This window comes from Heloderma suspectum, chromosome 4, assembly GCF_057233095.1.
Source record: "Heloderma suspectum isolate Gila_16-S chromosome 4, 16-S_ref, whole genome shotgun sequence".
Taxonomy (NCBI): domain Eukaryota; kingdom Metazoa; phylum Chordata; class Lepidosauria; order Squamata; family Helodermatidae; genus Heloderma; species Heloderma suspectum.
Genome location: NC_139461.1, coordinates 310,895,883 through 310,921,840, shown reverse-complemented (window position 1 = coordinate 310,921,840; position 25,958 = coordinate 310,895,883). Strand labels below are relative to the sequence as shown.

The 25,958-nt window shown below is 49.4% G+C and overlaps 1 protein-coding gene and 1 non-coding gene across 2 annotated transcripts; one reads left to right on the top strand and one right to left on the bottom strand.

The window, feature by feature from the left end:
- Window positions 1-387: 387 nt before the first annotated feature.
- Window positions 388-25,958, top strand: SDCBP2 (syndecan binding protein 2). Its single transcript, XM_084854513.1, has 9 exons — window positions 388-711; window positions 11,487-11,555; window positions 13,955-14,078; window positions 14,930-15,039; window positions 18,021-18,182; window positions 19,775-19,950; window positions 21,035-21,206; window positions 22,693-22,784; window positions 23,438-25,958. The coding sequence occupies exons 2-9, from the start codon at window positions 11,502-11,504 to the stop codon at window positions 23,490-23,492; spliced, it is 945 nt and encodes a 314-aa protein (XP_084710639.1). The 5' UTR covers window positions 388-711; window positions 11,487-11,501; the 3' UTR covers window positions 23,493-25,958.
- Window positions 21,458-21,529, bottom strand: TRNAH-GUG (transfer RNA histidin (anticodon GUG)). The gene has a single exon. It is a non-coding gene; the product is annotated as a tRNA-His (tRNA).

Below are 25,958 nucleotides of genomic sequence, written 5' to 3'. Positions count from 1 at the left end.
TTGCAAGAGAATATATCCCCCCCCATGTACTTCTGTAGTGATCCCTGTCCTGCCATCCTTGCTCCAAAGAGGACGCCTCCCCCACTGCAGCAGCAGCAGCAACAAAAGGAGCAGTCTGGAGCGAGCGCTATGCCACCCTGGTGTGCTCCAGATGTTCTGGACTGTAGCTCCCATCACCTAACCATTGGCCATGCTGGCTGGGGTTGATGGCAGCTGTAGTCCAAGACACTTGGAGGGCATCAGGTGGAAGGCTGGGCCAGCAGTCCAGTGCAAGGCATCAGAAACAGCTGTGAAATCTCCTGCACTCATCAATAGTAAAACTCAGCAGGTTTCTAGTGCGTGGGCAGGACGGGACCGCTCTCCTCTCTGCTTGAGGTCATGCTAATCACAGTTGTGTAGTCAACGCTGTGCTGGGTGGGCAAAGAGTCTTGTCTGGAATAGGGCAGCTGCCGATGTTCCTGCCGTTTGCAGCACGTGGCAGGAGCTGCCCAGGCAAGGCAGGTTTCTCTCTCATCTGAGCCACCTCCACCCCTGGTGTCACTCAGGTAGCCTGGCATGGATCTTCTACCTGGTGTTTCCTGAATCCCACTTCCTGATCAGCTGATGCCTCCTCCCAGCCAGGCAGCCACTCAGCCGCTGTTATAAGTGGGAAGGAATCCAGGTCGGAGCACAAAAGCCGAGAGCCGAATTCTCACCAAAGGCATCGGAGAGGTAAGGACCCTGTTGGCCCTTTAGAGGTGGGGTGGGGTGGGGTGGGGTGAGGGGCAAGCAAAGGCAGTCACTTGGACAAAGGCTGTGCTTTCTTCCACCTGCTCTCTTTCCTTGGATTGGGAAAAGGGAAAAAGCACTTTGGCAGCCTGTGTATGGGGTTTTTGTTTTTTTTTAATTGCCTCCCAACTTTCCTAGTGGTGTATGTGCTTGTGTAGGTGTAAGCCGAATTTTGGCTCAGGACAGAACATAGATCTCTGGGTGATTTGCAACAGATTGGAAAGGATTTCTGGCTCCCAACTGTTTAACAATAGCCGCAATGAAATGACTCCCCTGCCATCCTAAGGCTTTCTTCACATGGAGCTTTTATCCTGCGATTGAGATTGCTCCTTCATGGAAGTTTGCAGGCTCTTTGCATGACGCGGTGAACGTCCAAAGCATCTCCTGTACTAAATGCCCTTTGCTCCGTTTTTAGATAGATAAGAGGAAAAGTGGCAAGAACAGGAGTGAGTTCAATGAAAGATAATGGAAGACTCAGATACGGGGGAAAGGGGAGGGGAAAAGCACGTGAAAAAGGGAGTCATTGTGATTCTGCATTTAAAATGGAAGCAGAAAGCCCCATTTTAAATGCAGGATTTTAGGCTGGTGTAGAGATGCTCTAAATTATGCTGCTGAAATGAAAAAAAAAATGCGAAGGAAAGTAACCAGGAGTGGATTTTTGTGCAGAAGGACTGTGAGCTCCGTTCAGTTCTGGTACTCAAAACAAATTCCTGGGCTCAGAATTCTTTAATTCTAAGTCATTTGCACCCAAGGTCCAGTTCAAGTGAAAACCAAAGATTACACAACCAGCCTGAAGTCTGCCCAACACTGACTTGGGGGGCATGTTCCTTGTTTACTAGGCACCTAGAAAACGGGGCATCACCCCCTCCAGCTAGTTTCTTCTGTGGGGAGCGGGCTAAGCTGTATGTCTACAGGTTTCTTTGACATTAGATGCTGCTTGGTTTTATTAACTGGTTAATTAGACACCTGTTAATTAATTGGTTTCTTTTTGAGATTTCCGCGTTCTTCTGAGGATACTGGACTACTCCAGCAGGGGTCTTTTTCCAGGGGGGGGGTAGTTATTAGAAAGCTGTGTGTGCATCTTGCTCAGAAAAGCGTTGAAGATCCAGTACACTGCAGAACAATTTTGCACTGTTTAATTATTAAACCTTAATACATTGGTACCCTTATCTACAAGATGCATTTAGCTGCACCAGCATAGAGATTCACTGTGTGCAGCACATTTTTCTTTGTGTTCTACGCATCAGCTGTCATGCTGTTGTAAGCATACTGCAGTAAAACTCTGGGAATTCAGGTGTGTGCAAATACTGATGGGTCTCAAATTACCTGTATGTCCTTAGAGTGATCCGTAGATGAGCAACTTCCAGTCCCGTCATGCCATCTCTCCCATGCCCAATGTGTTTTATGTCAAGCACCTTTGTGCACTCCTGCGATCATGCAATTGGTTTCCCAGTGCGGTGGTACCACCAACCTGCCTTCCAACGGAGTCCACAAAATTCCCTCTACCATCAGGAGCATCTGGAGCAACTGGGCAGCTGTGTCTAGCCCATATGCCCAGCAGTTCATTCCTAGAAAAACAAGCAGAACAGTACCATGGACTAGGGATGGGCGAGAAATTAGCTTCAGTTCAGTATTGATAACAATTCATAAAAGTTTGCAAAGTTCTCCACATTGAGGACAAAAAGAGCCTGAGATTTAAAAAAATTGAATGTGGGAAGAACCCGAAACTGACAGATTTGTCCATCCAGCCTCTTTGAGCGCTTCACTCTTAAAAGTCTGAGTTCGAATCCCTGTGTATTCAACCATGTTAGTGCTGGAGAATTAAGGTTCCACCTCTTTTTTCTGATAGATGCCTTATTTTTAACAGCTTCATTTATTCATTTATTTTATTCGTATTACATATATATCCCACCTTTCCTTCAAGGAGACCAAGGTGGTGTACATGAACCTCCTCCTCTACTTTTTATCCTCCGGATAACCCTGTGATGTAGGTTAAGCTGAGAGTCAGTGACAGTGAAAGTCACCCAGTGAGCTTCATGACTGAGTGGGGACTAGAACCCAGGCCTTCTGAACCCCAGTTCAACACTGATACACCACTACACGACACTGGAGGCAGGCACGTCATGGTCCTCTCCATGCCGGGAATAGTTGTACCTACTGAATTTGGACAGTGTGGGTGGCTGAGGATTTAGTTTCAGTTCATTTTTGATAAGAGTTTACCAAAAGAGTTTACTGGTTAACTGCTGCCAGGATGGCAACTGGTCACACATGGAAAGGACAAAACACGCCTCCTTAATGGACTGAATGTTGAAAATCTGAGATTTAATATACTCCATGCTAACAAATCCCCTTCATGGATCACTGCCTTATTGTGGCGAAGGGGCTTGCGTAACTCAGTGAAGCCATAAGCTATGCCGTGCAGGGCCACCCAAGACGGACAGGTCATGGCGGAGAGTTCTGACAAAATGTGGTCCACTGGAGAAGGAAATGGCAACCCACTCCAGTATTCTTGCCAAGAAAACCCCATGGAACATATCACAAGGCTAAAAGAGATGACGCCGGAAGATGAGCCCCTCAGGTCGGAAGGTGTCCAATATACTACTGGGGAAGAGCAGAGAGAATTTCCAAGTAGCGCCAGAAAGAGTGAAGCGGCTGGGCCAAAGCCGAAAGGACACTCAGCTGTGGATGTGTCTGGTGGTGAAAAGAAAATCCGATGCTGTAAAGAACAATATTGTTTAGGAACCTGGAATGTCAGATCAATGAATCAAGGTAAGCTGGAGGTGGTCAAACATGAGATGGCAAGATTGAACATCGACATCTTGGGAATCAGCGAACTAAAATGGACAGGCATGGGCGAATTTAATTCAGGTGACCATTATATCTACTACTGTGGGCAAGAATCCTCTAGAAGAAATGGAGTAGCACTCATAGTCAACAAAAGGGTGGGAAAAGCAGTACTGGGGTACAATCTTAAAAATGATAGAATGATCTCAGTACGAATCCAAGGCAAACCATTCAACATCACAGTAATTCAAGTCTATGCCCCAACCACTGATGCCGAAGAAGCGGAGGTTGATTGGTTCTATGAAGACCTACAACACCTTCTAGAACTAACAACAAAAAAAGATGTCCTCTTCATCGTAGGCGATTGGAATGCTAAAGTAGGAAGTCAAGAAATCACTGGGATAACAGGCAAGCATGGCCTTGGTGTACAAAATGAAGCAGGACAAAGGCTAATAGAGTTTTGCCAAGAGAACACGCTGATCATAGCAAACACTCTTTTCCAACAGCACAAGAGGTGACTCTACACATGGACATCACCAGATGGTCAATATCGAAATCAGATGGATTATGTCCTTTGCAGCCAAAAATGGAGAAGCTCTATACAGTCAGTAAAAACAAGACCTGGAGCTGACTGTGGCTCAGATCATGAGCTACTTATTGCAACATTTCGGCTTAAATTGAAGAACATAGGGAAAACCACTAAACCATTCAGGTATGACCTAAATCATATTCCTTATGAATATACAGTGGAGGTGAGGAATATATTTAAGGGATTAGATCTGATAGACAGAGGAACTATGGACGGAGGTCTGTAACATTGTTCAGGAGGCGGCAACTCAATCCATCCCAAAGAAAAAGAAATGCAAGAAAGCCAAGTGGCTGTCTGATGAGGCTTTACAAGTAGCTGAGGAAAGAAGGGAAGCGAAAAGCAAGGGAGAAAGGGGAAGATATATCCAACTGAATGCAGAGTTCCAGAGAATAGCAAGGAGAGACAAGAAGGCCTTCTTAAATGAACAATGCAAAGAAATCGAGGAAAACAATAGAATGGGAAAGAGGAGAGATCTCTTCAAGAAAACCGGAGATCTCAAGGGAACGTTTTGTGCAAAGACAGGCATGATAAAGGAGAAAGAAGGCAGGGACCTAACAGAAGCAGATGAGATTAAGAAGAGGTGGAAAGAATACACAGAAGAACTATACAGGAAAGATCTTAATGTCCCTGATAGCCATGATAGTGCGGTCACTGAACTTGAGCCGGACATCCTAGAGAGTGAAGTCAAGTGGGCCTTAGGAAGCATTACTAACAACAAAGCTAGCGGAGATGACAGTATTCCAGCTGAGCTATTTAAGATCCTAAAAGATGATGCTGTTAAAGTGCTGTACTCAATATGCCAACAAATCTGGAACACTCAACAGTGGCCACAAGACTGGAAAAGGTCAGTTTACATTCCAATTCCAAAGAAGGGCAACGCCAAAGAGTGTTCAAACTACCGCTCAATTGCGCTCATTTCACATGCCAGCAAGGTGATGCTCAAAATCCTACAAGCTAGGCTTCAGCAGCTTGTGAACCGAGAACTACCAGAAGTACAAGCTGGGTTTCGAAGAGGCAGAGGAACTAGAGAACAAATCGCCAACATTCGCTGGATCATGGAGAAAGCAAGAGAATTCCAGAAAAATGTCTATTTCTGCTTCATTGACTATGCTAAAGCCTTTGATTGTGTGGATCACAACAAACTGGCAAATTCTTAAAGAGATGGGAGTACCAGACCACCTTACCTGTCTCCTGAGAAACCTGTACGAGGGTCAAGAAGCAACAGTAAGAACCGGACATGGAACAACCGATTGGTTCAAAATTGGGAAAGGAGTATGACACAGCTGTATATTGTTGCCTACTTATTTAATTTATATGCAGAGAACATCATGAGAAACGCCGGGGTGGATGAATCACAGGTCGGAATTAAGATTGCCAGGAGAATTATCAACAACCTCAGATACGCAGACGATACCACCCTAATGGCAGAAAGTGAAGAGGATCTAAAGAGCCTCTTGTTGAGGGTGAAAGAGGAGAGTGCAAAAGCTGGCTTGAAACTCAACATTAAAAAAACGAAGATCATGGCATCTGGCCCTATCACTTCCTGGCATATAGAAGGGGAAGAAATGGAAGAAGTGACAGATTTTATTTTCTTGGCCTCCAAGATCACCGCAGACGGTGACTGCAGCCATGAAATTAAAAGACGCTTGCTCCTTGGGAGGAAAGCTATGGCAAACCTAGACAGCATAGTAAGAAGCAGAGACATCACCTTGCCGACAAAGGTCCGTCTAATCAAAGCTATGGTTTTTCCAGTAGCAACGTATGGCTGTGAGAGCTGGACTATAAGGAAGTCTGAGTGCCGAAGAATCGATGCTTTCGAACTGTGGAGCTGGAGAAGGCTCTTACGAGTCCCCTGGACTGCAAGGAGGTCAAATCAGTCCATCTTAAAGGAAATCAACCCTGAGTGCTCATTGGAAGGACAGATACTGAAGCTGAAGCTCAAATATTTTGGCTACCTAATGTAAAGAGAAAACTCCCTGGAAAAGACCCTGATGCTGGGAAAGACTGAAGGTAAAAGGAGAAGGGGACGGCAGAGGATGAGATGGCTAGATAGCATCACCGATGCAATGAATGTGAACCTGAGCCCACTCCGGGAGAGAGCGGAGGACAGGAAGGCCTGGCATGCTGTGGTCCATGGGGTCACGAAGAGTCGGGCACGACTTAACGACTGAACAACAACAACAACATGCTAACAAATATAATTGACAAATGAACAATTAACTTATTGAAAAGTGGCCTATTTTTATCATATGTTAGAATAGTATGGTGGAAGAATGCACAACCATATGTTAGGAACTTTATGAAGAAATCAGACATATGATAAACTAGATTGCAGTGTAAACTCAATGCAAAAAAGAGTTAAGTTGTGTGGATTTTTATTATTATTTTGAAAACAGGTGAAGAGAGTTTTCTTGGTACACTTTTTAAATCTCAGGTCCTTTGCATCCTGTTTATGAGGAAATTTGCAAATTTTGGTAAGTATTTATCAAAAAACAAACTGAACAAAATCCTCACCCACCCCAGCTGTGAAGTAAGTTGGACTGAGAGTGTGACTGGCCCCAAATCTCGTGATCTTCTTGGCTTCCTGGGGATTTAAACCCAAGTCTTTGCAATCGTAGTCCAGCCCTCCGACTTCAGATGCCATAAGGTCTTGGGCCCTTTCTGGATGGGACTTGAATGTTTGTCTCCCAGTTCAGAGTCCCAACACAATTTATATATCACACCAAGTTCTTTTTGAGTACTGAATTGTCCATATAAAATTGATATTAGATTATGACCATGTTCAGAAATAAGATGAAAATCCTTTTCTTGCCCACAGATCCACCTGATCTGTGTCACTTCTGTTTATACTTTTCTCCTGCCATTAAGGTTATCATGCTCCCCTTCTGCTCCTGTGGGAATGGACTATTACTGCACAGTCCAGAAAGTAACCAGTTTTGTGGCATTTATGGTAGTTGGGAGCCCAGTACAGGCGCCACTCATGACAAGCATTGGACTGCAAATCCAATTCTTCCAAGAGCTAATTTTAAAACCAAGATTAATTTTTTCCAGCAACACACATATGGAAAATGGAGAAGTACAATTGTATTGTCCTGGTAGAGCCTGTATTTCCTTATGACTAATACTTTAAGGTTGAGCAAACCTTGGTATCACTCCTATGGATGATGTTCCTAGTAACCTGTGATCATGCCTTCCATTGCATTAATTAGCCAGGCAGGAAAACGCCTGTCTATTAGATCATGGAAAAATGTTTTCTAGATGCTTGGGAAATTTCATCATATAGTTTCTAGTTTTGTTTTGTTTTTTCAAGAAAGAAGGCAGCAACATTTAATCAAATGGGTAGATCAGCCTTACCCAACCTGGTACCTCCAGATGTGTTGGACTATAATGGTCATCAACCCCTGACAGCATGCCAGATGGGGATGGTGGACATTGTAGTCCCACTTATCTCGAGGACACCCAGTTAGGGAAGACGGGGTCAGATGAATCTATTGATCAGAAGTTTAACTAAAAATTGTTGTTGTTGTTGTTGTTATTAAGCTTATCCTGCCTATTTCTCAAAGAGAGAACTCAAGATGGCAAACAGACATAATCAGAAATATTTAAAACTAACTTCCAACCTCTTACTCGTACAACCTTAAAAAGTAACAAAGAAAAATAATAACAGTTCGTAAGAAAAGCTATCAGGTGGATCCACAGTTGGCTACAGAATCGGACTCAAAGAGAGCTTATCAATGGGATCTTCTCAAACTGGGGAGAGGTAACGAGTGGGGTACTGTGGGGCTCAGTCCGGGCCCAGTGCTCTTCAACACCTTTATTAATGACTTGGCGGAGGAGGTGCAGGGAATGCTGATCACATTTGCAGATGACACAAACTTGGCGGGATAGCTAATATCCTGGAAGACAGAAACAATTCAACGTGATCTTGATAGGCTGGAGTGCTGGGCAGAAAACAACAGAATGAAATTTAATAGTGATAAATGCCAAGTTCTGGAAAACTTGAAAAGAAAACAAATGCACAGTTACATTTTATAACTGGGCATGTTTAGCCTTGAGAAGAGAAGACTGAGGGGAGATATGATAGCGCTCTTCAAGTACTTGAAAGGCTGTCACAGAGAGGAAGGCCAGGATCTCTTCTCGATCATCCCAGAGTGCAGGACACGGAATCATGGGCTCAAGTGACAGGAAGCCAGATTCCGGCTGAACATCAGGAAAAACTTTGACTGTTATAACAATACGAAAATGGTCCGGAAACTTCAGCTGGTCCAAAATAGGGCAGCAAGATTGTTAACAGGGACTGGCCTGCGAGCTCATATTACGCCAGTACTTTTCCAGCTGCACTGGCTGCCAGTCCATTTCCGGGCCCGATTCAAAGTGCTGGTGTTAACATTCAAAGCCCTTAACGGCTTGGGGCCAGGTTACCTGAAGGATCGCCTCCTCCCATATGTGCCTGCCTGGACCTTAAGATCATCATCAGCGGCCCTTCTCCGTGAGCCCCTGCCAAAGGAAGTGAGGCGGGTGGCTACTAGGAGGAGGGCTTTTTCTGTTGTGGCACCCCGGCTCTGGAATGAGCTCCCTAGTGAGGTTCGCCTGGCGCCTACATTGTACTCCTTTTGGCGCCAGGTGAAGACCTTTTTATTTTCCCAGGCATTTTAGCTTTCTAAATTTTTATCTTTGCTGTTTTAAATCTGTATTTTAAACTCCTGTACTGCTGCTAGGTTTTATTGTGGTTGTATTGTTATATTGTGGTTTTAATGTTCTATATATTTTAAATTGTTTTATTGTGTGTTGTTTGGTTTTAGTTTTTGTGAACCGCCCAGAGAGCTTCAGCTATTGGGCGGTATAGAAATGAAATAAATAAATAAATAAATAAATAAATACGACAATGGAACCAATTACCTGGGGAGGTGGTGGGCTCTCCCACACTGAAGCTGGACAGCCACCTGTCAGGGATGCTCTGACTTGGATTCCTGTACTGAGCAGGGGGTTGGACTCGATGGTCTTGTAGGCCCCTTCCAACCCCACTACTCTATGATTGTATGATTCATCCAGGGGAGTAGCTGTGTTAGTCGTAGGAACATAGGAATCTGCTTTGTACTGACTGAGTCAGTCCTTTGCTCCATCTAGCCCGGTACTGTTGATACTGACTGGCAGCAGTGGCTCTCCAGGGTTTCAGGCAGGAGTTTTTCCAGCCCTGCCTGGAGATGCCAGGGATCGAACCTGGGACCGTCTTCATGCAAAGCAGGGGCTCTGCCACAAAGCTACACAGCCCCTCTCTGGTCTGTTACATCAAAAACAGCGAAGAGTCTTGGGCACCTTAAAGATTAACACATTTATCTTGGCATGCGCTTTCGTCTTGAAATGCATGAAGGACACCGTGCATCTGTTGCTTTTTGAGGGCAGCCCCGCATAGAGCATATCACAGCAGTCTAATCTGGAGGTAACTAGGGCATGAATAACTGTGGCAAGGTTCACCCTTGTCAGGAATGGTTGCAGCTCACACACCAGCTGAAGCTGAGAAAAGGCGCTCCCTGCCACCAGCGCCAATGGCAAGAGTGCTGAGGAGAGCAGCCCACCCAAGACCGAATCCTGGGTTGGGTAATCTATCTCCAACAAGACTTCTGTCTTGTCTGGATAAAGTTTCAACATTTTTTGCTGGATCCAGTCCCTCACAGCTGCCAGAGAACGGTTCAGTACTTTTACTGCCTTTCCAGGATCAGATGAAAATGGGAGAGAAAGAGAGGCGGGTATTATCCCATCCTGCGACTCCACAGCCCAAATTGCTGGCTGACTTCACCCACTGGTTTCATGTAGATGTTGAACAGGGGTGTGTGTGTGTGTGTGTGTGTGTGTGTGGAGATGGAATCCTGCAGACCCATTAGGTTGCTGGCCAAGGGGAGGAAGAGTGGTCCCCCTCACCAGGTCCACCTTCTGTCAGGGGTGAACGGAACTAGCTCAGTACAGTACGGCCACTCCCCATATCCTGGAAGGCCCAGAAGGATCCCATGGCTGCTGAGAGGTCCAGGAGAATCAACAAGGTTGCTCTCCCTTGGTCTGCCTCCCAGCACATGTTGTCCACTAAGGTGACCATGGCAGTTTCTGACCCATCCCAAAACCAGGCCAAAACCTGTACTGGAAATAATTTAGATCAGCCTTCCCTAACCTGGCACCTTCCAGATATGTTGGACTACAACTCCGATCTTCCCCATAAAGCATGTCAATAGGTGGAGGTGAGGAAAGGGTATGGAGACAGGAGAACAGGGTGTGGCCTTCTAGGGAACCCAGGCAGGCCAGATTGGGACCCCAGGCACACCCAAGGTTCTGCAATAGGAAGGACTTTGTTTTATACTGCAGTCTAAGCAATCATGCATTATCTAAAAACAGAGATTGCTTTGGAACATTCAGTCATAATGCCAACTTATGCAAATCTGGTTGGATGGCTAAAACTCACATTATTAATTGACAAAGACTGGATCCTGCCATACGAACCTGCCTGAGTTTTAAGGTCTTCAGGGGAGGCCCTTCTCCTGGGACCACCACCAACAGAGGCACCTTTTGTGGAGACACGTCACACGAGAGAGGGCCTTCTCTGTGGTGGCTCCCAGGCCCAGGAGGGGGCCAGGTGGGCGCCCTCTCTGTGACCTGCTGCAGGCAGGCAAAGGCATTTTTAGTCAGGCAGGCCTTTGACACGTAATCTGGTTTGTTGCTGAAGAGACGTTCTGCTGGGCGGCCTGCTGTTTATTCTTTTATTGCTGTGTTTTTAATTGTGCTTTTAATTTATTTGTTATGATTGTCTTAATTCATAAAAAAAGGGCCTTTTCTGTGGTGGCCCCCACTCTGTGGAACTCCCTCCCTAAGGAACTCCATCATGCCCCCTCTTTAATGAGCTTCCGCCATGCATTAAAAATGTGGTTGTTCAGGCAGGCATTTGGGGTGGGTTAGGGTAATTTAGAAAATGTTTTTATTGTAGAATTGTATTGTTTTAAACTGTTTTATTATATGTTGTACATTGCCCAGAGTGGCTGGGTGACCAGCCAGATGGACGATTAATAAATTTAATAAATAAATAAATAAATAAATAAAGTTTTTGTTCTCTGTTTTATTTAGCCACCTTGAGTGCCATTTTTTGGTGGAAAGGTGGGATCTAAATCAAATAGACATATGAAATAATAAATTTTGTTTACCTGAGCGACTGCCCTGAGACAAAAACCAGACAGCCCCTCTCCAAGCGCAGCGGGCGGGGGGAGCACCGTGGCGTCCCTAGGAGGAGAAGGGGCTGCCTGCCCGCTGCATTCAGGAGCCCGCCCTGTCGCCCCAGCTTGACACCGTCTACATGTTGTTGCAGGTGGACTCAGCAGCCATGTCGATCTTGTACCCATCGCTTGAAGACATGAAGGTGGACCAGGTCCTGCAGGTGAGAGCCCCCCCTGCCCTCCAGCTGGTGGGCAGGACCTCTTCCAGCCCGAGAGCTTAATCCCATGTTGGAGAAGCTTTTGGGAGCCACATTCCAGTGATGGGTGGGGCCAAAGGCAAAGGGGGCGAGGTCCCAATCCCCCAAATACCAGTAGATTTGAGCTCTTACTGCCTGTAACTGGGTCTTCAGAGAGGCGTTTCAGCATTTTGGGGAGAAAACTGCACACAAGCCAGGAAATCACCAAGCAATCAGTGGCTGGGCGCGGGGCCAGGGGAAGTGGGCGGGGCCAGGGAAAGGGCGGGGCCACCCGGGGAACCCTGGACTTGGAGGCGGGGAGAGGAGGGACCTTTCGGGGCCTCGAATACGGGACTGCCAGCCCACTGCCATGGGAGGACCATGAGCCAAAATGGGCGCACGCCCCCTAACCTGAGAGCGCCGTATGCGCCAGGCAGCGCCCAGGCAACAACTACAGAAAAAAGGGCCTGCCGCTGCAGCTGTTACGGTTTCCTGTTTTTTGAAAGGGGTGGCTGACAGCTGCCATCCCGGGGAGAGAGGTCAAGCATGCGCGTGCCCCCCGCCCCCATGGGCTGACTGGGTTATGACCTCGTTGCGCTGCTGCTCCAGCTGCAGCTGCTCAGGCCAGGTGTGCTGCAGCGCAGCCCCCGTCCGCCCCCGTGCATGGGATGGTGGGAGTTGTGGCGCAACACCCCTGCTGTGTGTGGGGATGGTGGGAGTTGTGGCGCAACACCCCTGCTGTGTGTGGGGATGGTGGGAGTTGTGGCGCAACACCCCTGCTGTGTGTGGGGATGGTGGGAGTTGTGGCGCAACACCCCTGCTGTGTGTGGGGATGGTGGGAGTTGTGGCGCAACACCCCTGCTGTGTGTGGGGATGGTGGGAGTTGTGGCGCAACACCCCTGCTGTGTGTGGGGATGGTGGGAGTTGTGGCGCAACACCCCTGCTGTGTGTGGCGATGGTGGGAGTTGTGGCGCAACACCCCTGCTGTGTGTGGGGATGGTGGGAGTTGTGGCGCAACACCCCTGCTGTGTGTGGCGATGGTGGGAGTTGTGGCGCAACACCCCTGCTGTGTGTGGCGATGGTGGGAGTTGTGGCGCAACACCCCTGCTGTGTGTGGGGATGGTGGGAATTGTGGCGCAACACCCCTGGAGGGCGCGTTGCCCCTCCCGGGCTGGGGGAGGCTGTCTGCAGGGGCGGAGCTGCTCTTTTACTCCTGCGCCGCTGCCTCCGGCCGGGCCTGCAAGCGCTCTCACCCCTGGGGTTGTGGGGGGCTCCGTCTGCAGGCCTCTCCAGTGGGTGCGGCTGGGCTGGATGAGCCCCGTGTCTGTTTCTCCTGCTTGTCTCGACCACTCTGCTGTGGTCCCTTTACAGGGGATGCGAGGCAGCGAGCTGGGGACGGGGTGGGGGGCGGGGGCCGCCATTGCAGCTGCGCCTGTTGCAGCCATGGGTGGCAGGCGGTGCCCTCCGCGTGGGACACCAGTGCCCGGCTGCCTGCAGCCACCCCTGCCTGCTTGTCGGGCCATGTCTGCTCTGTTGCGGCCCTCGGCTTGAAGGGCATCCCAGCCCAAGTCCTGCTTAAAGTTGAGGAGCCCAGCGAGTGGCTGCGCCCCGGTGCTTCGTGCCTGGTCAGAAGGTGGAGCGGGCAGGCACTGCTCATGGTCTTACGCACTCCAGTGAGGTGTCCTGTATTTCCCCAAGCACTGCAATACCGGTTTCTATATGTGCTTCTGTATGTATGCATCAGCACAGGCACATTTTAAGCAGGTTGCCCCCCTCTTTTGTCCTTCTTTTGTGATGCATTTCCTCTTTTTTGGCAATTCATGGGTGCCCCCCAGACACACTTATGAACTGCTGTGCACACCACTGCTGTTGGCGCGCTCCCTGGTCCTTGCCTAACTGCAGGCCAACTGGAGTTCTGAAATGGGACACCCCCCTGGGCACTAACCGGCCTGGAGCTCTGGCAGCCCACCCCGGATATCCATGCTCCATAGCCCTGGGTGGGCATGAGGTGCTGGTTGTAACTGTTCAGAAGTGAGAAGGCACTCTGCACATGGTCTGATGAGCTTGCTGCTTCAGTACAACTTCACATGTTGGGGAAGTCCTGGCTCAAAGGAAGCCTTAGAAAAGCAGGCAGGAGCTCCCAGATGTGCCCCCGCCGACAAATAATGAGCAGGGAGCAGTGGAGGCTGGTGGCTCCGGTGTCAGGGGGTGATGAATCTGTACCAGGTTTCAGTCAGAGCCAGTCAGAACCCTAAAGGAGCTATCCAAGGTAGCTCTAGAGAGCGTTCTAGAGTTCTGACTCTGACTCTGGTGGTCACTGAAGCCCCCCGCCCCACTGGCAGAGAGGTGTGCACCTAATTTCTCGTCTCTTCTTGTCCTTGCAGGCCCAGAGCCATGCAGCCCCAAAGCCCTCTGCTCCTCCAGCTCCGCTTCCTGCTCTCGTGGCAGCTTCGGGTTCAGCTCCTGGAGCCACTGCAGCAAAGAATCCAGAGTTTCCCAAAGTGGCTGGTAATGCAGTTGAAAGATCACAAGGGGTTCTGTGGCACCCTTAAAGGTTGCTGCGTTAATTGTGGCGTGAGCTTTCGTAGCCAAGAGCCCACAAACATCATCAGGTGCACCGTGGCTTAGTCACAGTGTCTCCTCCTGAAGTTGGCACTTGCCCACGAAAGCTCGTGCCAGCACCAATTTGTTAGTCTCTAAAGACTTCTAGTCCATTGTAGAGTTCAAAGGTCGTTCGTGAGGGTGCACTAGGACTGGGTGGGTGGCTGGAACATGGTGCGTGTGCCAAAGGCAGTGCTCGCATTTGCCTTCGGACGCCTACAGAATGGATCACATGTGGGATGGCTGCAGCATTAAGTGGGTCACTTGCGTGTGTGAACAAGCCATGGCACATCAAATGCCGCCAACAGAATGTCCATGATCCGCTCAGAACACAATGCTTTTCAAAGGTGTCAGTTCACATGTTCAAACGTGAGTTATCCAGTGACGAGAAATCTCAAGTGCTGATTTCGTAAGCTACCATAGGGTGTTCACATCACTTGAGCTCTTGTCACTGGGTTGCTCAACATTTGATGGTTCTGAGCTAACAGCATGACTCTCAGCTGGCCGTGTGACCCGGCTCCTCTGAAATGTGTTGTGTGATCTGCCCCTGGGTGATTTGGAAGCTTTGTCTGTGGTGATAATTAGAGATGGCTCGTTCACTCATGGACACCGTCCCTTGAACTTCAGTGAGTGGAGGACGTTGACAGTCATGAGGTCTAGAGACTTCTGTTTTGGGAAATGCCAAAGTTGCGATACCAGCATGCATTCTGCAGCCTGCACTCTGAATAAACAGTTCCCTCTTCCTTTCCTTTTTCCAGACCCACCAATTTTGTACCCAAATCTGGCTGATCTTAATGATTACATGGGACTCTCCCTGTCCAGTGAGGAGGTCCAGAAGAATCTGTCACTTGTGCCAGCAAGCAGCAATGTAAGTATTTCTGAGTGCCACCTGGGACACTGGTTTTCATGGACCCATCAAGTGGGTTTGCACTGTCATACAGGGAAATGCCACCAGGCGATAAAACTCCCTGTCCTGGACACATATTCTTATACATGTGTCCTTGCTTAGGGCTTTTACTTTCACCCATGGCTGTTTTTATCATAGAGGTTAAGCTCCTCAGCAGAAGATGAGTGTGTCCCACACAGGCATGGTATGGAAACGTCTGCCTTTGCAGCTAGAGATTTGGAAGATGCTGAATCGTGTAGTTCTCCATTCCTTCCTCTCCGTTTGTTCAGTCGTTAAGTCGTGTCCGACTCTTTGTGACCCCGTGGACCAGAGCACGCCAGGCCTTCCTGTCCTCCGCTCTCTCCCGGAGTGTGCTCAAGTTCATTTCCTCTCCGTTGGGGATGTGCAAATCAGCAAAACTGGAGTCCTCCGAGTTCCATCTTGAAGCTCGTTGTGACTCGAGTCCATAACAGATTGCAAGCGTCGTTTCTTTTCTATTCACATGAAAATCTGTGCCTATTTTCATGCATATTTTCCCAAATGCACGCATCAGTTGTGCACATCTTTGAAGGGTACGCATTCTTCCATTCATTAAAGCATATTTGTTTGCTTTTTGCAAAAGAGCGCATTTTTTCATGCACATTTCCCAAATATATGCATGCTGTCGAATGCATTTTTTGGGTCCACAAATCACATTGCAAGGTCAGAAATGTATGGGCCTCGATTGCAGATTGTGCCCAAGTCTGTGTTCGGTCCAGAAGGTGCAAATTGGGTCGACCCTGACACACACAGCCCAAATGACACTCATCCTACCATTCCCAAGTAACAAAATCCATTGTTTTCCCCCGCCTCTGGCACAGACATGCATCTTTCTCTGTTGCTGGGAAAGCCTGGTCTTTCCTGACCCACAGGATAGGAACATAGGCAGGTGCCTTATACAGAGTCAGACCATTGGTCCAGCCATCCCAGAATAGTCTCAAACAAGTGGGCAGCATGAGGCCTGTGGGCTGAATGCAGCCCCTGTTGCCCCCCCCAAATTGTAATAATAATATTTTTTAAGCAAAATGGTGTCCAGAGCAGCCATTTTGAAGCTTTTTTAACCCCCTTTAGTGCTTTGTAGCTACCATGGAACACCCGAAGGGTCAAAATTAGCTTGCTAATGTTGACCCTTCTGGTGCTCCATAGCCACTGTAGACGCCATTTAAAAATGAAGCTACTTTGGTTTTTTGGCGCCATGGCCGGGGGGAGGTGCAGCCTGAGGGGGCGGGGGAGGGGCTCCGGGGTGTGTGTGCAAATGGCCCCTGGATCTCCCAAATTTGCCCACCCCTGGTCTAAAAAAACTGGCAGCAACTCTTCAGGGCCTTCGGGCTGGATTCTTTCCCAGCCCTAGCTGGAAACGCTGCGGATTGAACCTGGGACCTTTTGCATGCAAAGGAGGTGCTCTGCCACGGCGCCGTGCTCCTTTCCCCGGTCTGCCACCCCTGGCATCCTGCCCACGAAGGAGACGGGGCCTTGGTGAGAGCCAGGGCTACAGCGCCTCCTGCTCTCTGTCCAACCCTGCTCCGCTCAGCCTTGGCAGGAGCTCTCTGCCCTTTCTCATCCTGCTCTCACGATAAACCCCACTCATCCGCAGTGGCCACCGGTAACTGATGTGCACTGCCCATGCTCTACCCATCCCATCAATGCGGACTTCGGGCTGGCAGGATCCAGGGCTGGGGCAGTGCCACTTCTGGAATGCACAGCTTTAGGCGCAACAGGGCTGAGCGAGCAAGTGGGCATGCCCTCAGCCGTGCTCTCCACCGCTGTTTCCGGGAGGAAGGGGGTTTCACCTGGTTGTAATCTCTTTTGGTGCATTTTTAAGAGCAAGGGATGCTTCCAGTTGGAGGCCTGGGTTGTACCATCACTCTCTGCCTCCTTCCAGGAATTCTGTGGGAGAAGGGGGTGTCCAGGCAGCAGCAGCTTCTGTTTGTAGCCTGCCCGTGCTTTCCCATAATTTCTTCCATCTTTTTTCTTACCAGAAAACCTGTTAAGGAAGGAAAGATGGAATAGTTGCACAATTTTGGATTGTTAGCCCTAGGAGCCCTCTGTTTGGAAGTACCCCACGTGATCACAGAAGAACTGCCGGGATTTTGTTTTTGTACCTCATGTTGATGTTTCTTTGTCAAAAGAAGATTGGGTCAGCTTTCTTCAAGTCACCGAGATAAGAGGCCAACACCTCCTCTTGACCCTTCCCCAACCCTCCAGATGTGTTGGACTTCAACTCCCATCATTCCAGCCATCATTCCCATGCTGGCTGGCAATGATAGGACCTGGAGTCCAACACACCTTTAGGGCTCCCTGTTGGGGAAGGCTGTTCTAGTCTTACCCTGATGCATAACGCAGGGCCATTCACCCACCATAGAAGGATCTCTGCTGTTACAGGGCAAACTCTTTTGTCATGCTATCTGCAGAGATCGCCCTGTTTTTTTCTAGGATTTTGTATAGCCTGAACCTGGATGCTGGACAATAAGATCCTGATTAATGGCCTCTGAGAGCTCTTAAGGTTGCCTCCTCCAAACCACTGGAATGTGTGTCACACTCTGCGCGGCTGGTGGCTGAGGGACATGATGTGTGCTGTTTGGATGGGAAAGGAAGAAACCTATAGGAGTGTAGAGTTCTCTGAAACAGGCTGCTAGCCAGGTTTTCCAGATGGGCAGAAGCAGGTTCTCAGATAATGGGTGCCAGGCTGATATTGCTCGGGGACCACCGTTGCCTGCTTGATTGCTTCCCATCTGGTCAACCAGTACATTCGTAGATAAATGGTTTGTTACAAAAGCCGCTGTAAGTTGCTGGTGACTCTGTAAAAATTGGTCCTGGAGCATCCTACCACTCAGAGTAACATCCGTTTGGAGGTGTGTGTGCGTCTCGATCGCCTGGCTGAGTTGGGGAAGACATTAATCTGGCTACTGCTGCTTCTTTGGCAGGCCGTGGCCTCGGCTTCCTCTGCCCACGGCATGACGGTCGCCCCAGTGACGGGAAGCGACTTGGGGCTGCGCCGGGCGGAAATCAAGCCGGGCCTGCGGGAGGTCCATCTCTGCAAGGATGAGCGTGGGAAGACGGGGCTGAAGCTGCGAAACATCGATAAGGTGGGTTTGAGGTCAGGCTTCTGTGGCACATTCGGGGATAAGGGCTCTCTTGGATCATCAGCCCAAACGTCACTCGCCCCCATCCAGCATCTAGTTTCCTGCAGCTCACATTCAGAGGCACGCTGCTTCTGAGCTCGGCAGTTGCGCCTGCTGGCGGCCACTAGACCAGTATCATCCAGGAACGTGTGGAATCTGCCTTGAAAGCCATCTGAGCCAGGGGTATCCATGTTTGCCTGAATTCAGCCCATCTGGGTTGATTGAAGGGGAGGGCTTTGTTTCTGCTCTCTGAGGTTGTGGCAGCGAGGCTGAATTCATGGCTCAAAAATGTTGGTCTCCAATAAATGGTTGGCTCGAATCCTAAGTGTTCAGAATATGTGTTCCAAAATATTAATGCGGCATCCTGAGGGAAACGGATGCAGTTTATTTCAAGAATCCAGTACTAGTTAGGTCAGCCTTGCCGATCTGGTTTCCTGACAGATGTGTTGGACTGCAACTCCCATCATTCCCTGCCAGCTTGGCCATTGACTGGGAATGATGGGAGTTGAAGTCCAACATATCTGGAGGGCACCAGCTTGGGGAAAACTGTGCTAGGTAATGTAGTCTACAACTTTCTCCCCACTGCCCCCCATGGATTACTTATAGGAAAGTGATAGCACCTCTAACATAGCAGACTGGTCTGTCTAGATTAGAAGTAGCTGTGATTTCTGATTTGTTTTATTGTGCTACTTATTTCACACCTTTTTATTTATCCCATCTAATCAAGCAACTCTCCTCTGATGTAGTATAATCATGCCTGATGTGTTGCTAGTAAGGGGCAGGGAAGTGAGGGGGTTGGTCAACCTTTGGGAGGGCCTTGCTCTCTGGAGGGGCTGTGCACATCTCCTAATGCCTCCCCCCCTCACATACATGGAAAGGGTCTGGGTTTGGGGCAGGCATGACGGGGGCTTCCCCAAGGAGAGAGGGCCGGGTTAGGAACCATCCGAGAGGAGCTTGCTTTGCGCCTTGGAGCGGCTGGGTTCCGGGACCCCTGGAGGAGGGTATGTGGAAGCTTTGGCCATGCCTGATCTTGTTCAGGTGAGCCCTGCTGCTCTCCAAAGGGCTGAAGAGTGTGTGCATGCAAACTCAGCCTTCTCCCAACCTGCTGGCTGAGGATCATGGGAGTTGTGATTCAACACATCTGGAAGGCATCAGGCTGGGGAAGGCTGCACTAACACACACTGACAAGTGATGCTACCCCATGGACAAAGCTGGCCTCTCTGATGCTCTTCCAGGCTTGCTCAGGCGGCAGGCGCATGTGCGATCCACGTGCTGTTGTGTGATCGTCACGGCCAAGTGGGGCTTGCAATAGAAGGTTGCCGTGTATCTCCACCTTCTAACAGGGAGTGCCCCGCCCAGGGTTCCAGCCAGCCAGCCCCCCCAGCACATGCTCCTTTGCGTTCCCTGCCCCTCTGGGTTTCCGTTTTTCTTTTCTAGCTGGCGCTTGGCCTTCCTTGGCTGCTGTGCCTGCTCAGTCCTCATGGGCTGGTCGTTGCCATGTGCCGCTTTAGCTTGAAAAGATTTGGCTTTTCACCAACCAGCGTCCTCTTCTGCAGGGGCTGTTTGTGCAGCTGGTCAGGGCCAACTCCCCGGCAGCTCTGGTGGGCCTGCGCTTCGGGGATCAGATCCTCCAGATCGATGGGAAGGATTGCGTCGGCTGGAACGCGGACAAAGCGAAGCGTGCACTGAAGAAGGCCTCCCCAGAGAAGATCGTCATGGTGATCCGTGACAGGTGAGCTTTGGACATGGAGACGAGTGGTCAGGGTTAGCAAGAGTCTATTTCGCCATTCCAAATGGCTGCAGTTCCTGATCTGCCCCCAGCATCCCCCGCAATGTGATGAAGAATGCAGGAAACGCAGCTTGTGGGTTTTGCTCCCTCCCTCTCTTGCGTGCTTTCTCATAATCATAGCGCACAAGGAACCCAGGCGATTGCTTGAGGGGACGACAGCCATGTCCCAAGGGGGTCATCTCCCATCGTCTGGGACTTGGCTAAGACCTCACCAAAAATTATATTTTCCTCAGTAGAGGCGGGTGGCTCTGATGTCAGCGGGGTGGTGAATCTGCTCTGGGTTTCAGTCAGAACCAGTTAGAACTCTAAAGGAGCTATCCAGCACCTTGGATAGCTCCTTTAGAGTTCTGACTGAAACCCAGAGGAGATTCACCACCCCGCTGACATCAGAGCCACCCGCCTCCACCGACTGTCCTTTTCCCAGATCAGAGCACATGGCTCACTTCACTTAATGGCGAAAGCACTCCGTCAGCCCGCTGCTTGGCCAAGCCACTGAAAGAACCGCTGCTTTGAGGTAATTTGGAGTGGCTTCTTCATGTAAATGAGCTCCAAGGGGAGTTTGGCTGGGCATGAACGACCTTCCCAGAGCAAAATTAAGGAGGAAGCATGGGCCTACGTCTCACTGAGGTGGTCAACCTGTGTTTGGACTGTACCACTTCTGACTTCAGATGGGAGGCTCACGTGATCAAAGCCCCCTTTGGAAAGAATGGCTTCTACAAAGAAAACTAGCACATTCTCCCTGAAATGCAAGTTTTCTCTGTGGAGGGTTTTTTTCTATATGGAGGCGTGTTCAGTCATTTGAGCCCCCTGCTCCCTGTGTCTGAAATGGTACAACCCAGACCTGGCAGGTTGACCACCCCAGAGAGATGCAGGACAGTGTCATCCCGTTTTCAATCTGCAGTGTTGTTCTTCGAAGCCTTCCAGCCCCAAGAGGGAGGTTCCCTGAGCTTCTGGCACTGTGCTTTTTAAGACACTCCTTGCTAAGGCTGAGCAGGTGATCTTTCTCTGCCCCCTCCGTGTCTGGCAGGCCTTTCCAGCGCACGGTGACGATGCACAAAGACAGCACCGGCCACGTCGGCTTTGTCATCAAAAAGGGGCAGGTGAGCTCTCTCGCCAAGGGGAGCTCTGCAGCCCGGAACGGCCTCCTCATCAACCACTACATCTGCGAGGTGAATGGGCAAAACGTCATTGGCCTCAAGGTGAGGACTCGGGGCGGAGAGGGTGACCCAGTTGGGCAGCAGTGCTGGATCTGGCCCGCCCGGCTTCCTAGTCTGGTTCTCTGGGCTTCCACGTATGGCCACGCCCCTTCCCCTAGCTCCACCCCTTTCCCCAACCACCAGTCATTGGATGGCTTCCCAACGTGTGTCTGTGTGTGAGTGTGTCCCTGCATTCTGTACCTCACCAGGTGGTTTGCTACTGGCAGTAATGTAGCAGAAATGCCCATAAATGGTGCCGTGACTCGGATTCGAACCGAGGTTGCTGCGGCCACAACGCAGAATACTAACCACTATACGATCACGGCCATGATCTTCATCAGTAACAGCCTTAAGCTAAAACATGCTGGTATTTTGGCCCACCCCTTCTGCCTTTGGCCCCACCCGCCACTGTGATGTCCCGCCCACCCCAAACTTCCCCAAAGCTGAATTCAGCCCTTGGGCTGAAAGAGGCTTGACACCCCTGCAGTTGGGAAGAGCTCTATGGGGCCGCCAGTTGTGAGCTGTTTTCAAAGCTTAGTGAACTAAAAATGTGCGCTTTTTTTAAAATGAAAGCTGAATTCTGCACCCAGTCCCGAAGTCCACAGGACAGAGCATTTGTCCATGCTCGATTATGCTGTGGACTTTGCTACATTTGTTTATAAGTCCTCTGGTCAGGTCTGTGTCACTCTTGTGAACAGTGCCTAGTGCAGTCTTGGCACTGAACAGATGTCACGTATCACTGTGTAATTTATTACCACAATGCACAGAGCACCATCACGGCATGTGGGGCTTTCCATAGTAAATGAGGCAAAAAGACTGCTTGCCCTCTAACTTTGGGCAGTGGTGGAGGTGAGATGACGAATGGAGAGGAGAGAGGGTGATGGTGGGGCAGGGTGGATGTGGGGGGCTGCAATCCCACAGACTTGGGCGTCTCTTCAGCTGGGGTTGAGGATGGAGCAGTAAGCGGTGGATTTTGTGGAAGGGTTTGGAGAGACTTGGAGAGGGGCATAGTTGCATAGTTATTCCTCTGGGAAGGGCCCACCAGCCATAAGGGACAGCAAGAGAGACAGGGAGGGTTCATTTAATGTAGCAGGAGACCTCTGGATGGCTGAGGGCGGTAGAGCTGGAGGTGTGAAGGGCACAGATGGGGGGACATTTTGAGATATGAGGGGAAAAAGAGAAAGTGTCAGGGAAGCTAGTCCAACTCCTCCTATCTCTGCTACAAATTCACAATCCAGCCCCCCATCCTTGGCAACACCTTCCTTCAAATAATGTTGAGACCTTCTGACTTTGCTCACCTTTTCCTGCTCCAAGCAGCAATCTTTGAGCAAGCCAAAAGAATGGTACAGAACTACATGCACAAGGTAACTCCTTTATGGGGGGCGGGGGGGATGGTCTCTTGTACAACTCTGCAAAAAATCTCAGCTCTGCGAATCCCTCTGCCACTGTAGTGAGTGACCTCTTTACAACCTTTCCCCCTTCTCAAAAGGACAAGGAAATCACAGATGTCCTGACGAATGCTGGCAACATCATCACTCTCACCATCGTCCCCACTGTGATCTATGAGCACATGGTCAAAAAGTAAGTGTCCGAGAGCTGGGTTAGCGGAGTTGCTGAGTGAGCAAGCTGGGAAATCCCCAGTTCATCTCTCATCTCAGCCAGGAACTCATTCAGCCAGTCACTAGTCCCCACCTGGAATATAGTGAACAGAAGAACCCTGCTGAATCAGACTAAGGCTCAGTGCATGTAGCCTAGTGTCATGTGTCCAGCAGTGGCCAGCCAGATGCCTCCCAAAAGACCGCAAGCAGGATGCGACAGCCACCCGCATTGTGTGGCCATTGGCAGTTGGGGTTCAGCGGCATATGGTGTCTGAACCCGGAGGGTCTGTTTAGCTAGAATGGCTGGTCCTAGCTTCACCACGTTTAGACCTCTCCTCTGCCATGAATTGGCCTGTTCCCCTTTTTAAAGCTATCCAAGCAAGTGCTGCTACCATGTTTTGAAGCAGAAAATGCAGTAAGTTAATAATGCGGTGTGCAAAGGAGTACTTTTTTTTATTGTCCTCTAGTCCACTGGCAATCAGTTGAATTGGATGATCCCCAATCCTACTGTTATATGGGTGAGAGAGGGGGGAAATATCTGTTCCATCTTGGTAGCAGAGGTTAGTATTTTGACCCATTTCAATGGACTCTTGTGAACCCCCAGCTGATCTGATGTCTTTCCTTCTTTCTCATAAGGCTTTCGAGTGGGCTAATGAAATCTTCCATGGACCATTCAGTCCCTGATGCTTAAAGCAGCTGAAAACGTTCACTCCCTCCGCCTCCCCACTTTTCTGGCATGAAATACACCACGGACTCCACCAGAATGACTCGAGTTGTTCTCTCTCTCCTCAGAGTATTCGGATGTGAAGAAAGACAAATCGGTTCCTTACAGCTTCATTAATTCCTTGAGGACTGTGGGGGACTGACCCAGGGTTGAGTTTTCTGAGCCTCTGTAACCATCTTACCACTATATTGCACCTTCCTGGGGAAGATGAATTAATCTGACAAGTGTGTATTCCTCCCGCATGAAGACCTGAAGCAGCCAGTTCCTAGTTCACGTAGCTGCCTGGATAATCTGGAGAAACTCAACTTCCTTTCTGTGACCTATTCACACAACCAAATCAGCCCATGGTGGTGCCTGCTATTTAGCAGAGGGGCAGGTTGCCCGGCATTCAGTCTTCATGGTTCAACTTTTTTTTTTTAACACTAGAATCTTTGTGGTTCAGTGAGGTGTTACAAATTTATAAAGGAAGATTGTGTACTTAGGGGCCCTATCTACATAGGGAATTTACTCTGGGTACACTGTGTCTCACAGACAGTCGTGGCACATGATGTATATCCCTCTCCACAGCAAGCATGGGTTTTCACGCTGTAAACCCCCCCTTTTTGCAGACTCATTTTGTGATGGATTTTGGGGTCTTGGGGTCTTCAGTGCGGTTTGGGAGTCTGCGTGACCTCAACCGGCTTTGATGCGGGCTGCAGGGAGCAGCGCTGATTGGTGGAAGGGAAAGTTGTGTCATGAAAGGGAGGACACGAGGAGAGGAGTTGTCTAAGCATGTCTACTCGGAAGTAACTCCTTGCCTTCAGTTGCACTTTACCAAGTATAGGAGCAGAGAGAGGGGTCAGGAGAATTCCTTTGCCTGTTGTTTTAAATCTCTGCTCATCTGGACCAGCAGAGGTGCACATAAGTTCAATGAGTTTAAAAGCTGACCACCCCCAAATGACCATTACTCCCACCAAGAAAGGGTGGACATGAGGAGAGAAGTGGGCCAAACATGTCTACTCAGAACTAACTCATTGCCTTCAACCGCATTTTACTGAGCACGGGAGCAGAGAGAGGGGCGGGGCAGAAGCCTCCGCTTATTCGCTGCACTGCACCTAAGCGGTTGGTGATGTTCCGTTCTACTTGCGGGACTCTGCTCACCCAACCCTGAACTAATGCGGTTTAAGGTGCTGTTTGCCCTGTGAAATCAGTTTTTTAAACATATATAACGCTTTGCCTGCTATGTGTGCTGTGGTGGGAGTGAATTCATGAAAATCCAGCTTTAAATGGAATCGCATCATAAAGGGTCTCCATGTATATGCGGCCAGGATCTCTTAAGGCATAGCTAATCTGAGTTGCATGAACCTGTGCATTGTTTAAGAACATCTCAGGCCAGGGTCTAGCGCATACGATGTAGCCACGTTACTGAAGCCAAAGAGGTCTGAATGAGCTCAGTGCCTGGATGGGAGACCACCCACATCCACCACCTTGAGATCCACGATGGAAGGAAGGTGGGGATATAACTCTATTAAACAGACAAAGAAATGTCAAAAGTGCCTTGCAGGACAAGGTAACACCTGACCTAGTCTAGCATTTTTTAGATGAATTCCAGCAACCAGCAGACTGGTTGTGGTCGTAGACTGTAGTCAGCTTTTACTCATCCTTGATTTAGCATATGCAGAGGTTACTGTGTGATTTCTCGGCCATGCATAGAAACTGGGCTTATCTCTCACTGTCCCCATGCTGTTCTGCACATCTGTGGGTGTTGTTCAGTCGTTCAGTCGTGTCCGACTCTTCGTGACCCCGTGGACCACAGCACACCAGGCCTTCCTGTCCTGCGCTCTCTCCCGGAGTGTGCTCAAGTCCATATTCACTGCATCGGTGATGCTATCTAGCCATCTCATCCTCTGCCGTCCCCTTCTCCTTTTGCCTTCAGTCTTTCCCAGCATCAGGGTCTTTTCCAGGGAGTTTTCTCTTCGCATTAGGTGGCCAAAACATTTGAGCTTCAGCTTCAGTATCCGTCCTTCCAATGAGCACTCAGGGTTGATTTCCTTTGGGATGGACCGATTGGACCTCCTTGCAGTATGCACCTGCAAAGGAGCAATGAAGGGCGAGAGATCTGACGAGGGACAAATTGGCCACTTCCAGTTACAAGCATGTCTGGCAATGGGTAGCTGCTCATGCTGCAACTTGGCCCTGTGTTGGGCTCTGCCACCACTCAAAGTGAGCTGATGGAAGGAAGTCTCCCTCTGGTTTGGACAATGGGCTTCGTTACTTTATGGCATCAGACCAAGATCCCACATCAGAAGCAAGCATCTTTGGAGACCCAAACAACATTTTATTACAGCCACCAGACAGACAAAGGTTACAGGACAGTGGAAATTAAAACCCAAGAAGAGTATACAGCTTTTAAGTTCTGTATTTAAAAATATATTATATAGATCTTTCTCTTTC

Bases quoted from the DNA above. Each gene is read 5' to 3' on its own strand.
- SDCBP2 (XM_084854513.1), top strand. From the start codon at position 11,502: ATGTCGATCTTGTACCCATCGCTTGAAGACATGAAGGTGGACCAGGTC. The intron at 19,951-21,034 runs GTGAGCTTTGGA...CGTGTCTGGCAG, and splicing joins GTCATGGTGATCCGTGACAG to GCCTTTCCAGCGCACGGTGA. The intron at 21,207-22,692 runs GTGAGGACTCGG...CCTTCTCAAAAG, and splicing joins AAAACGTCATTGGCCTCAAG to GACAAGGAAATCACAGATGT.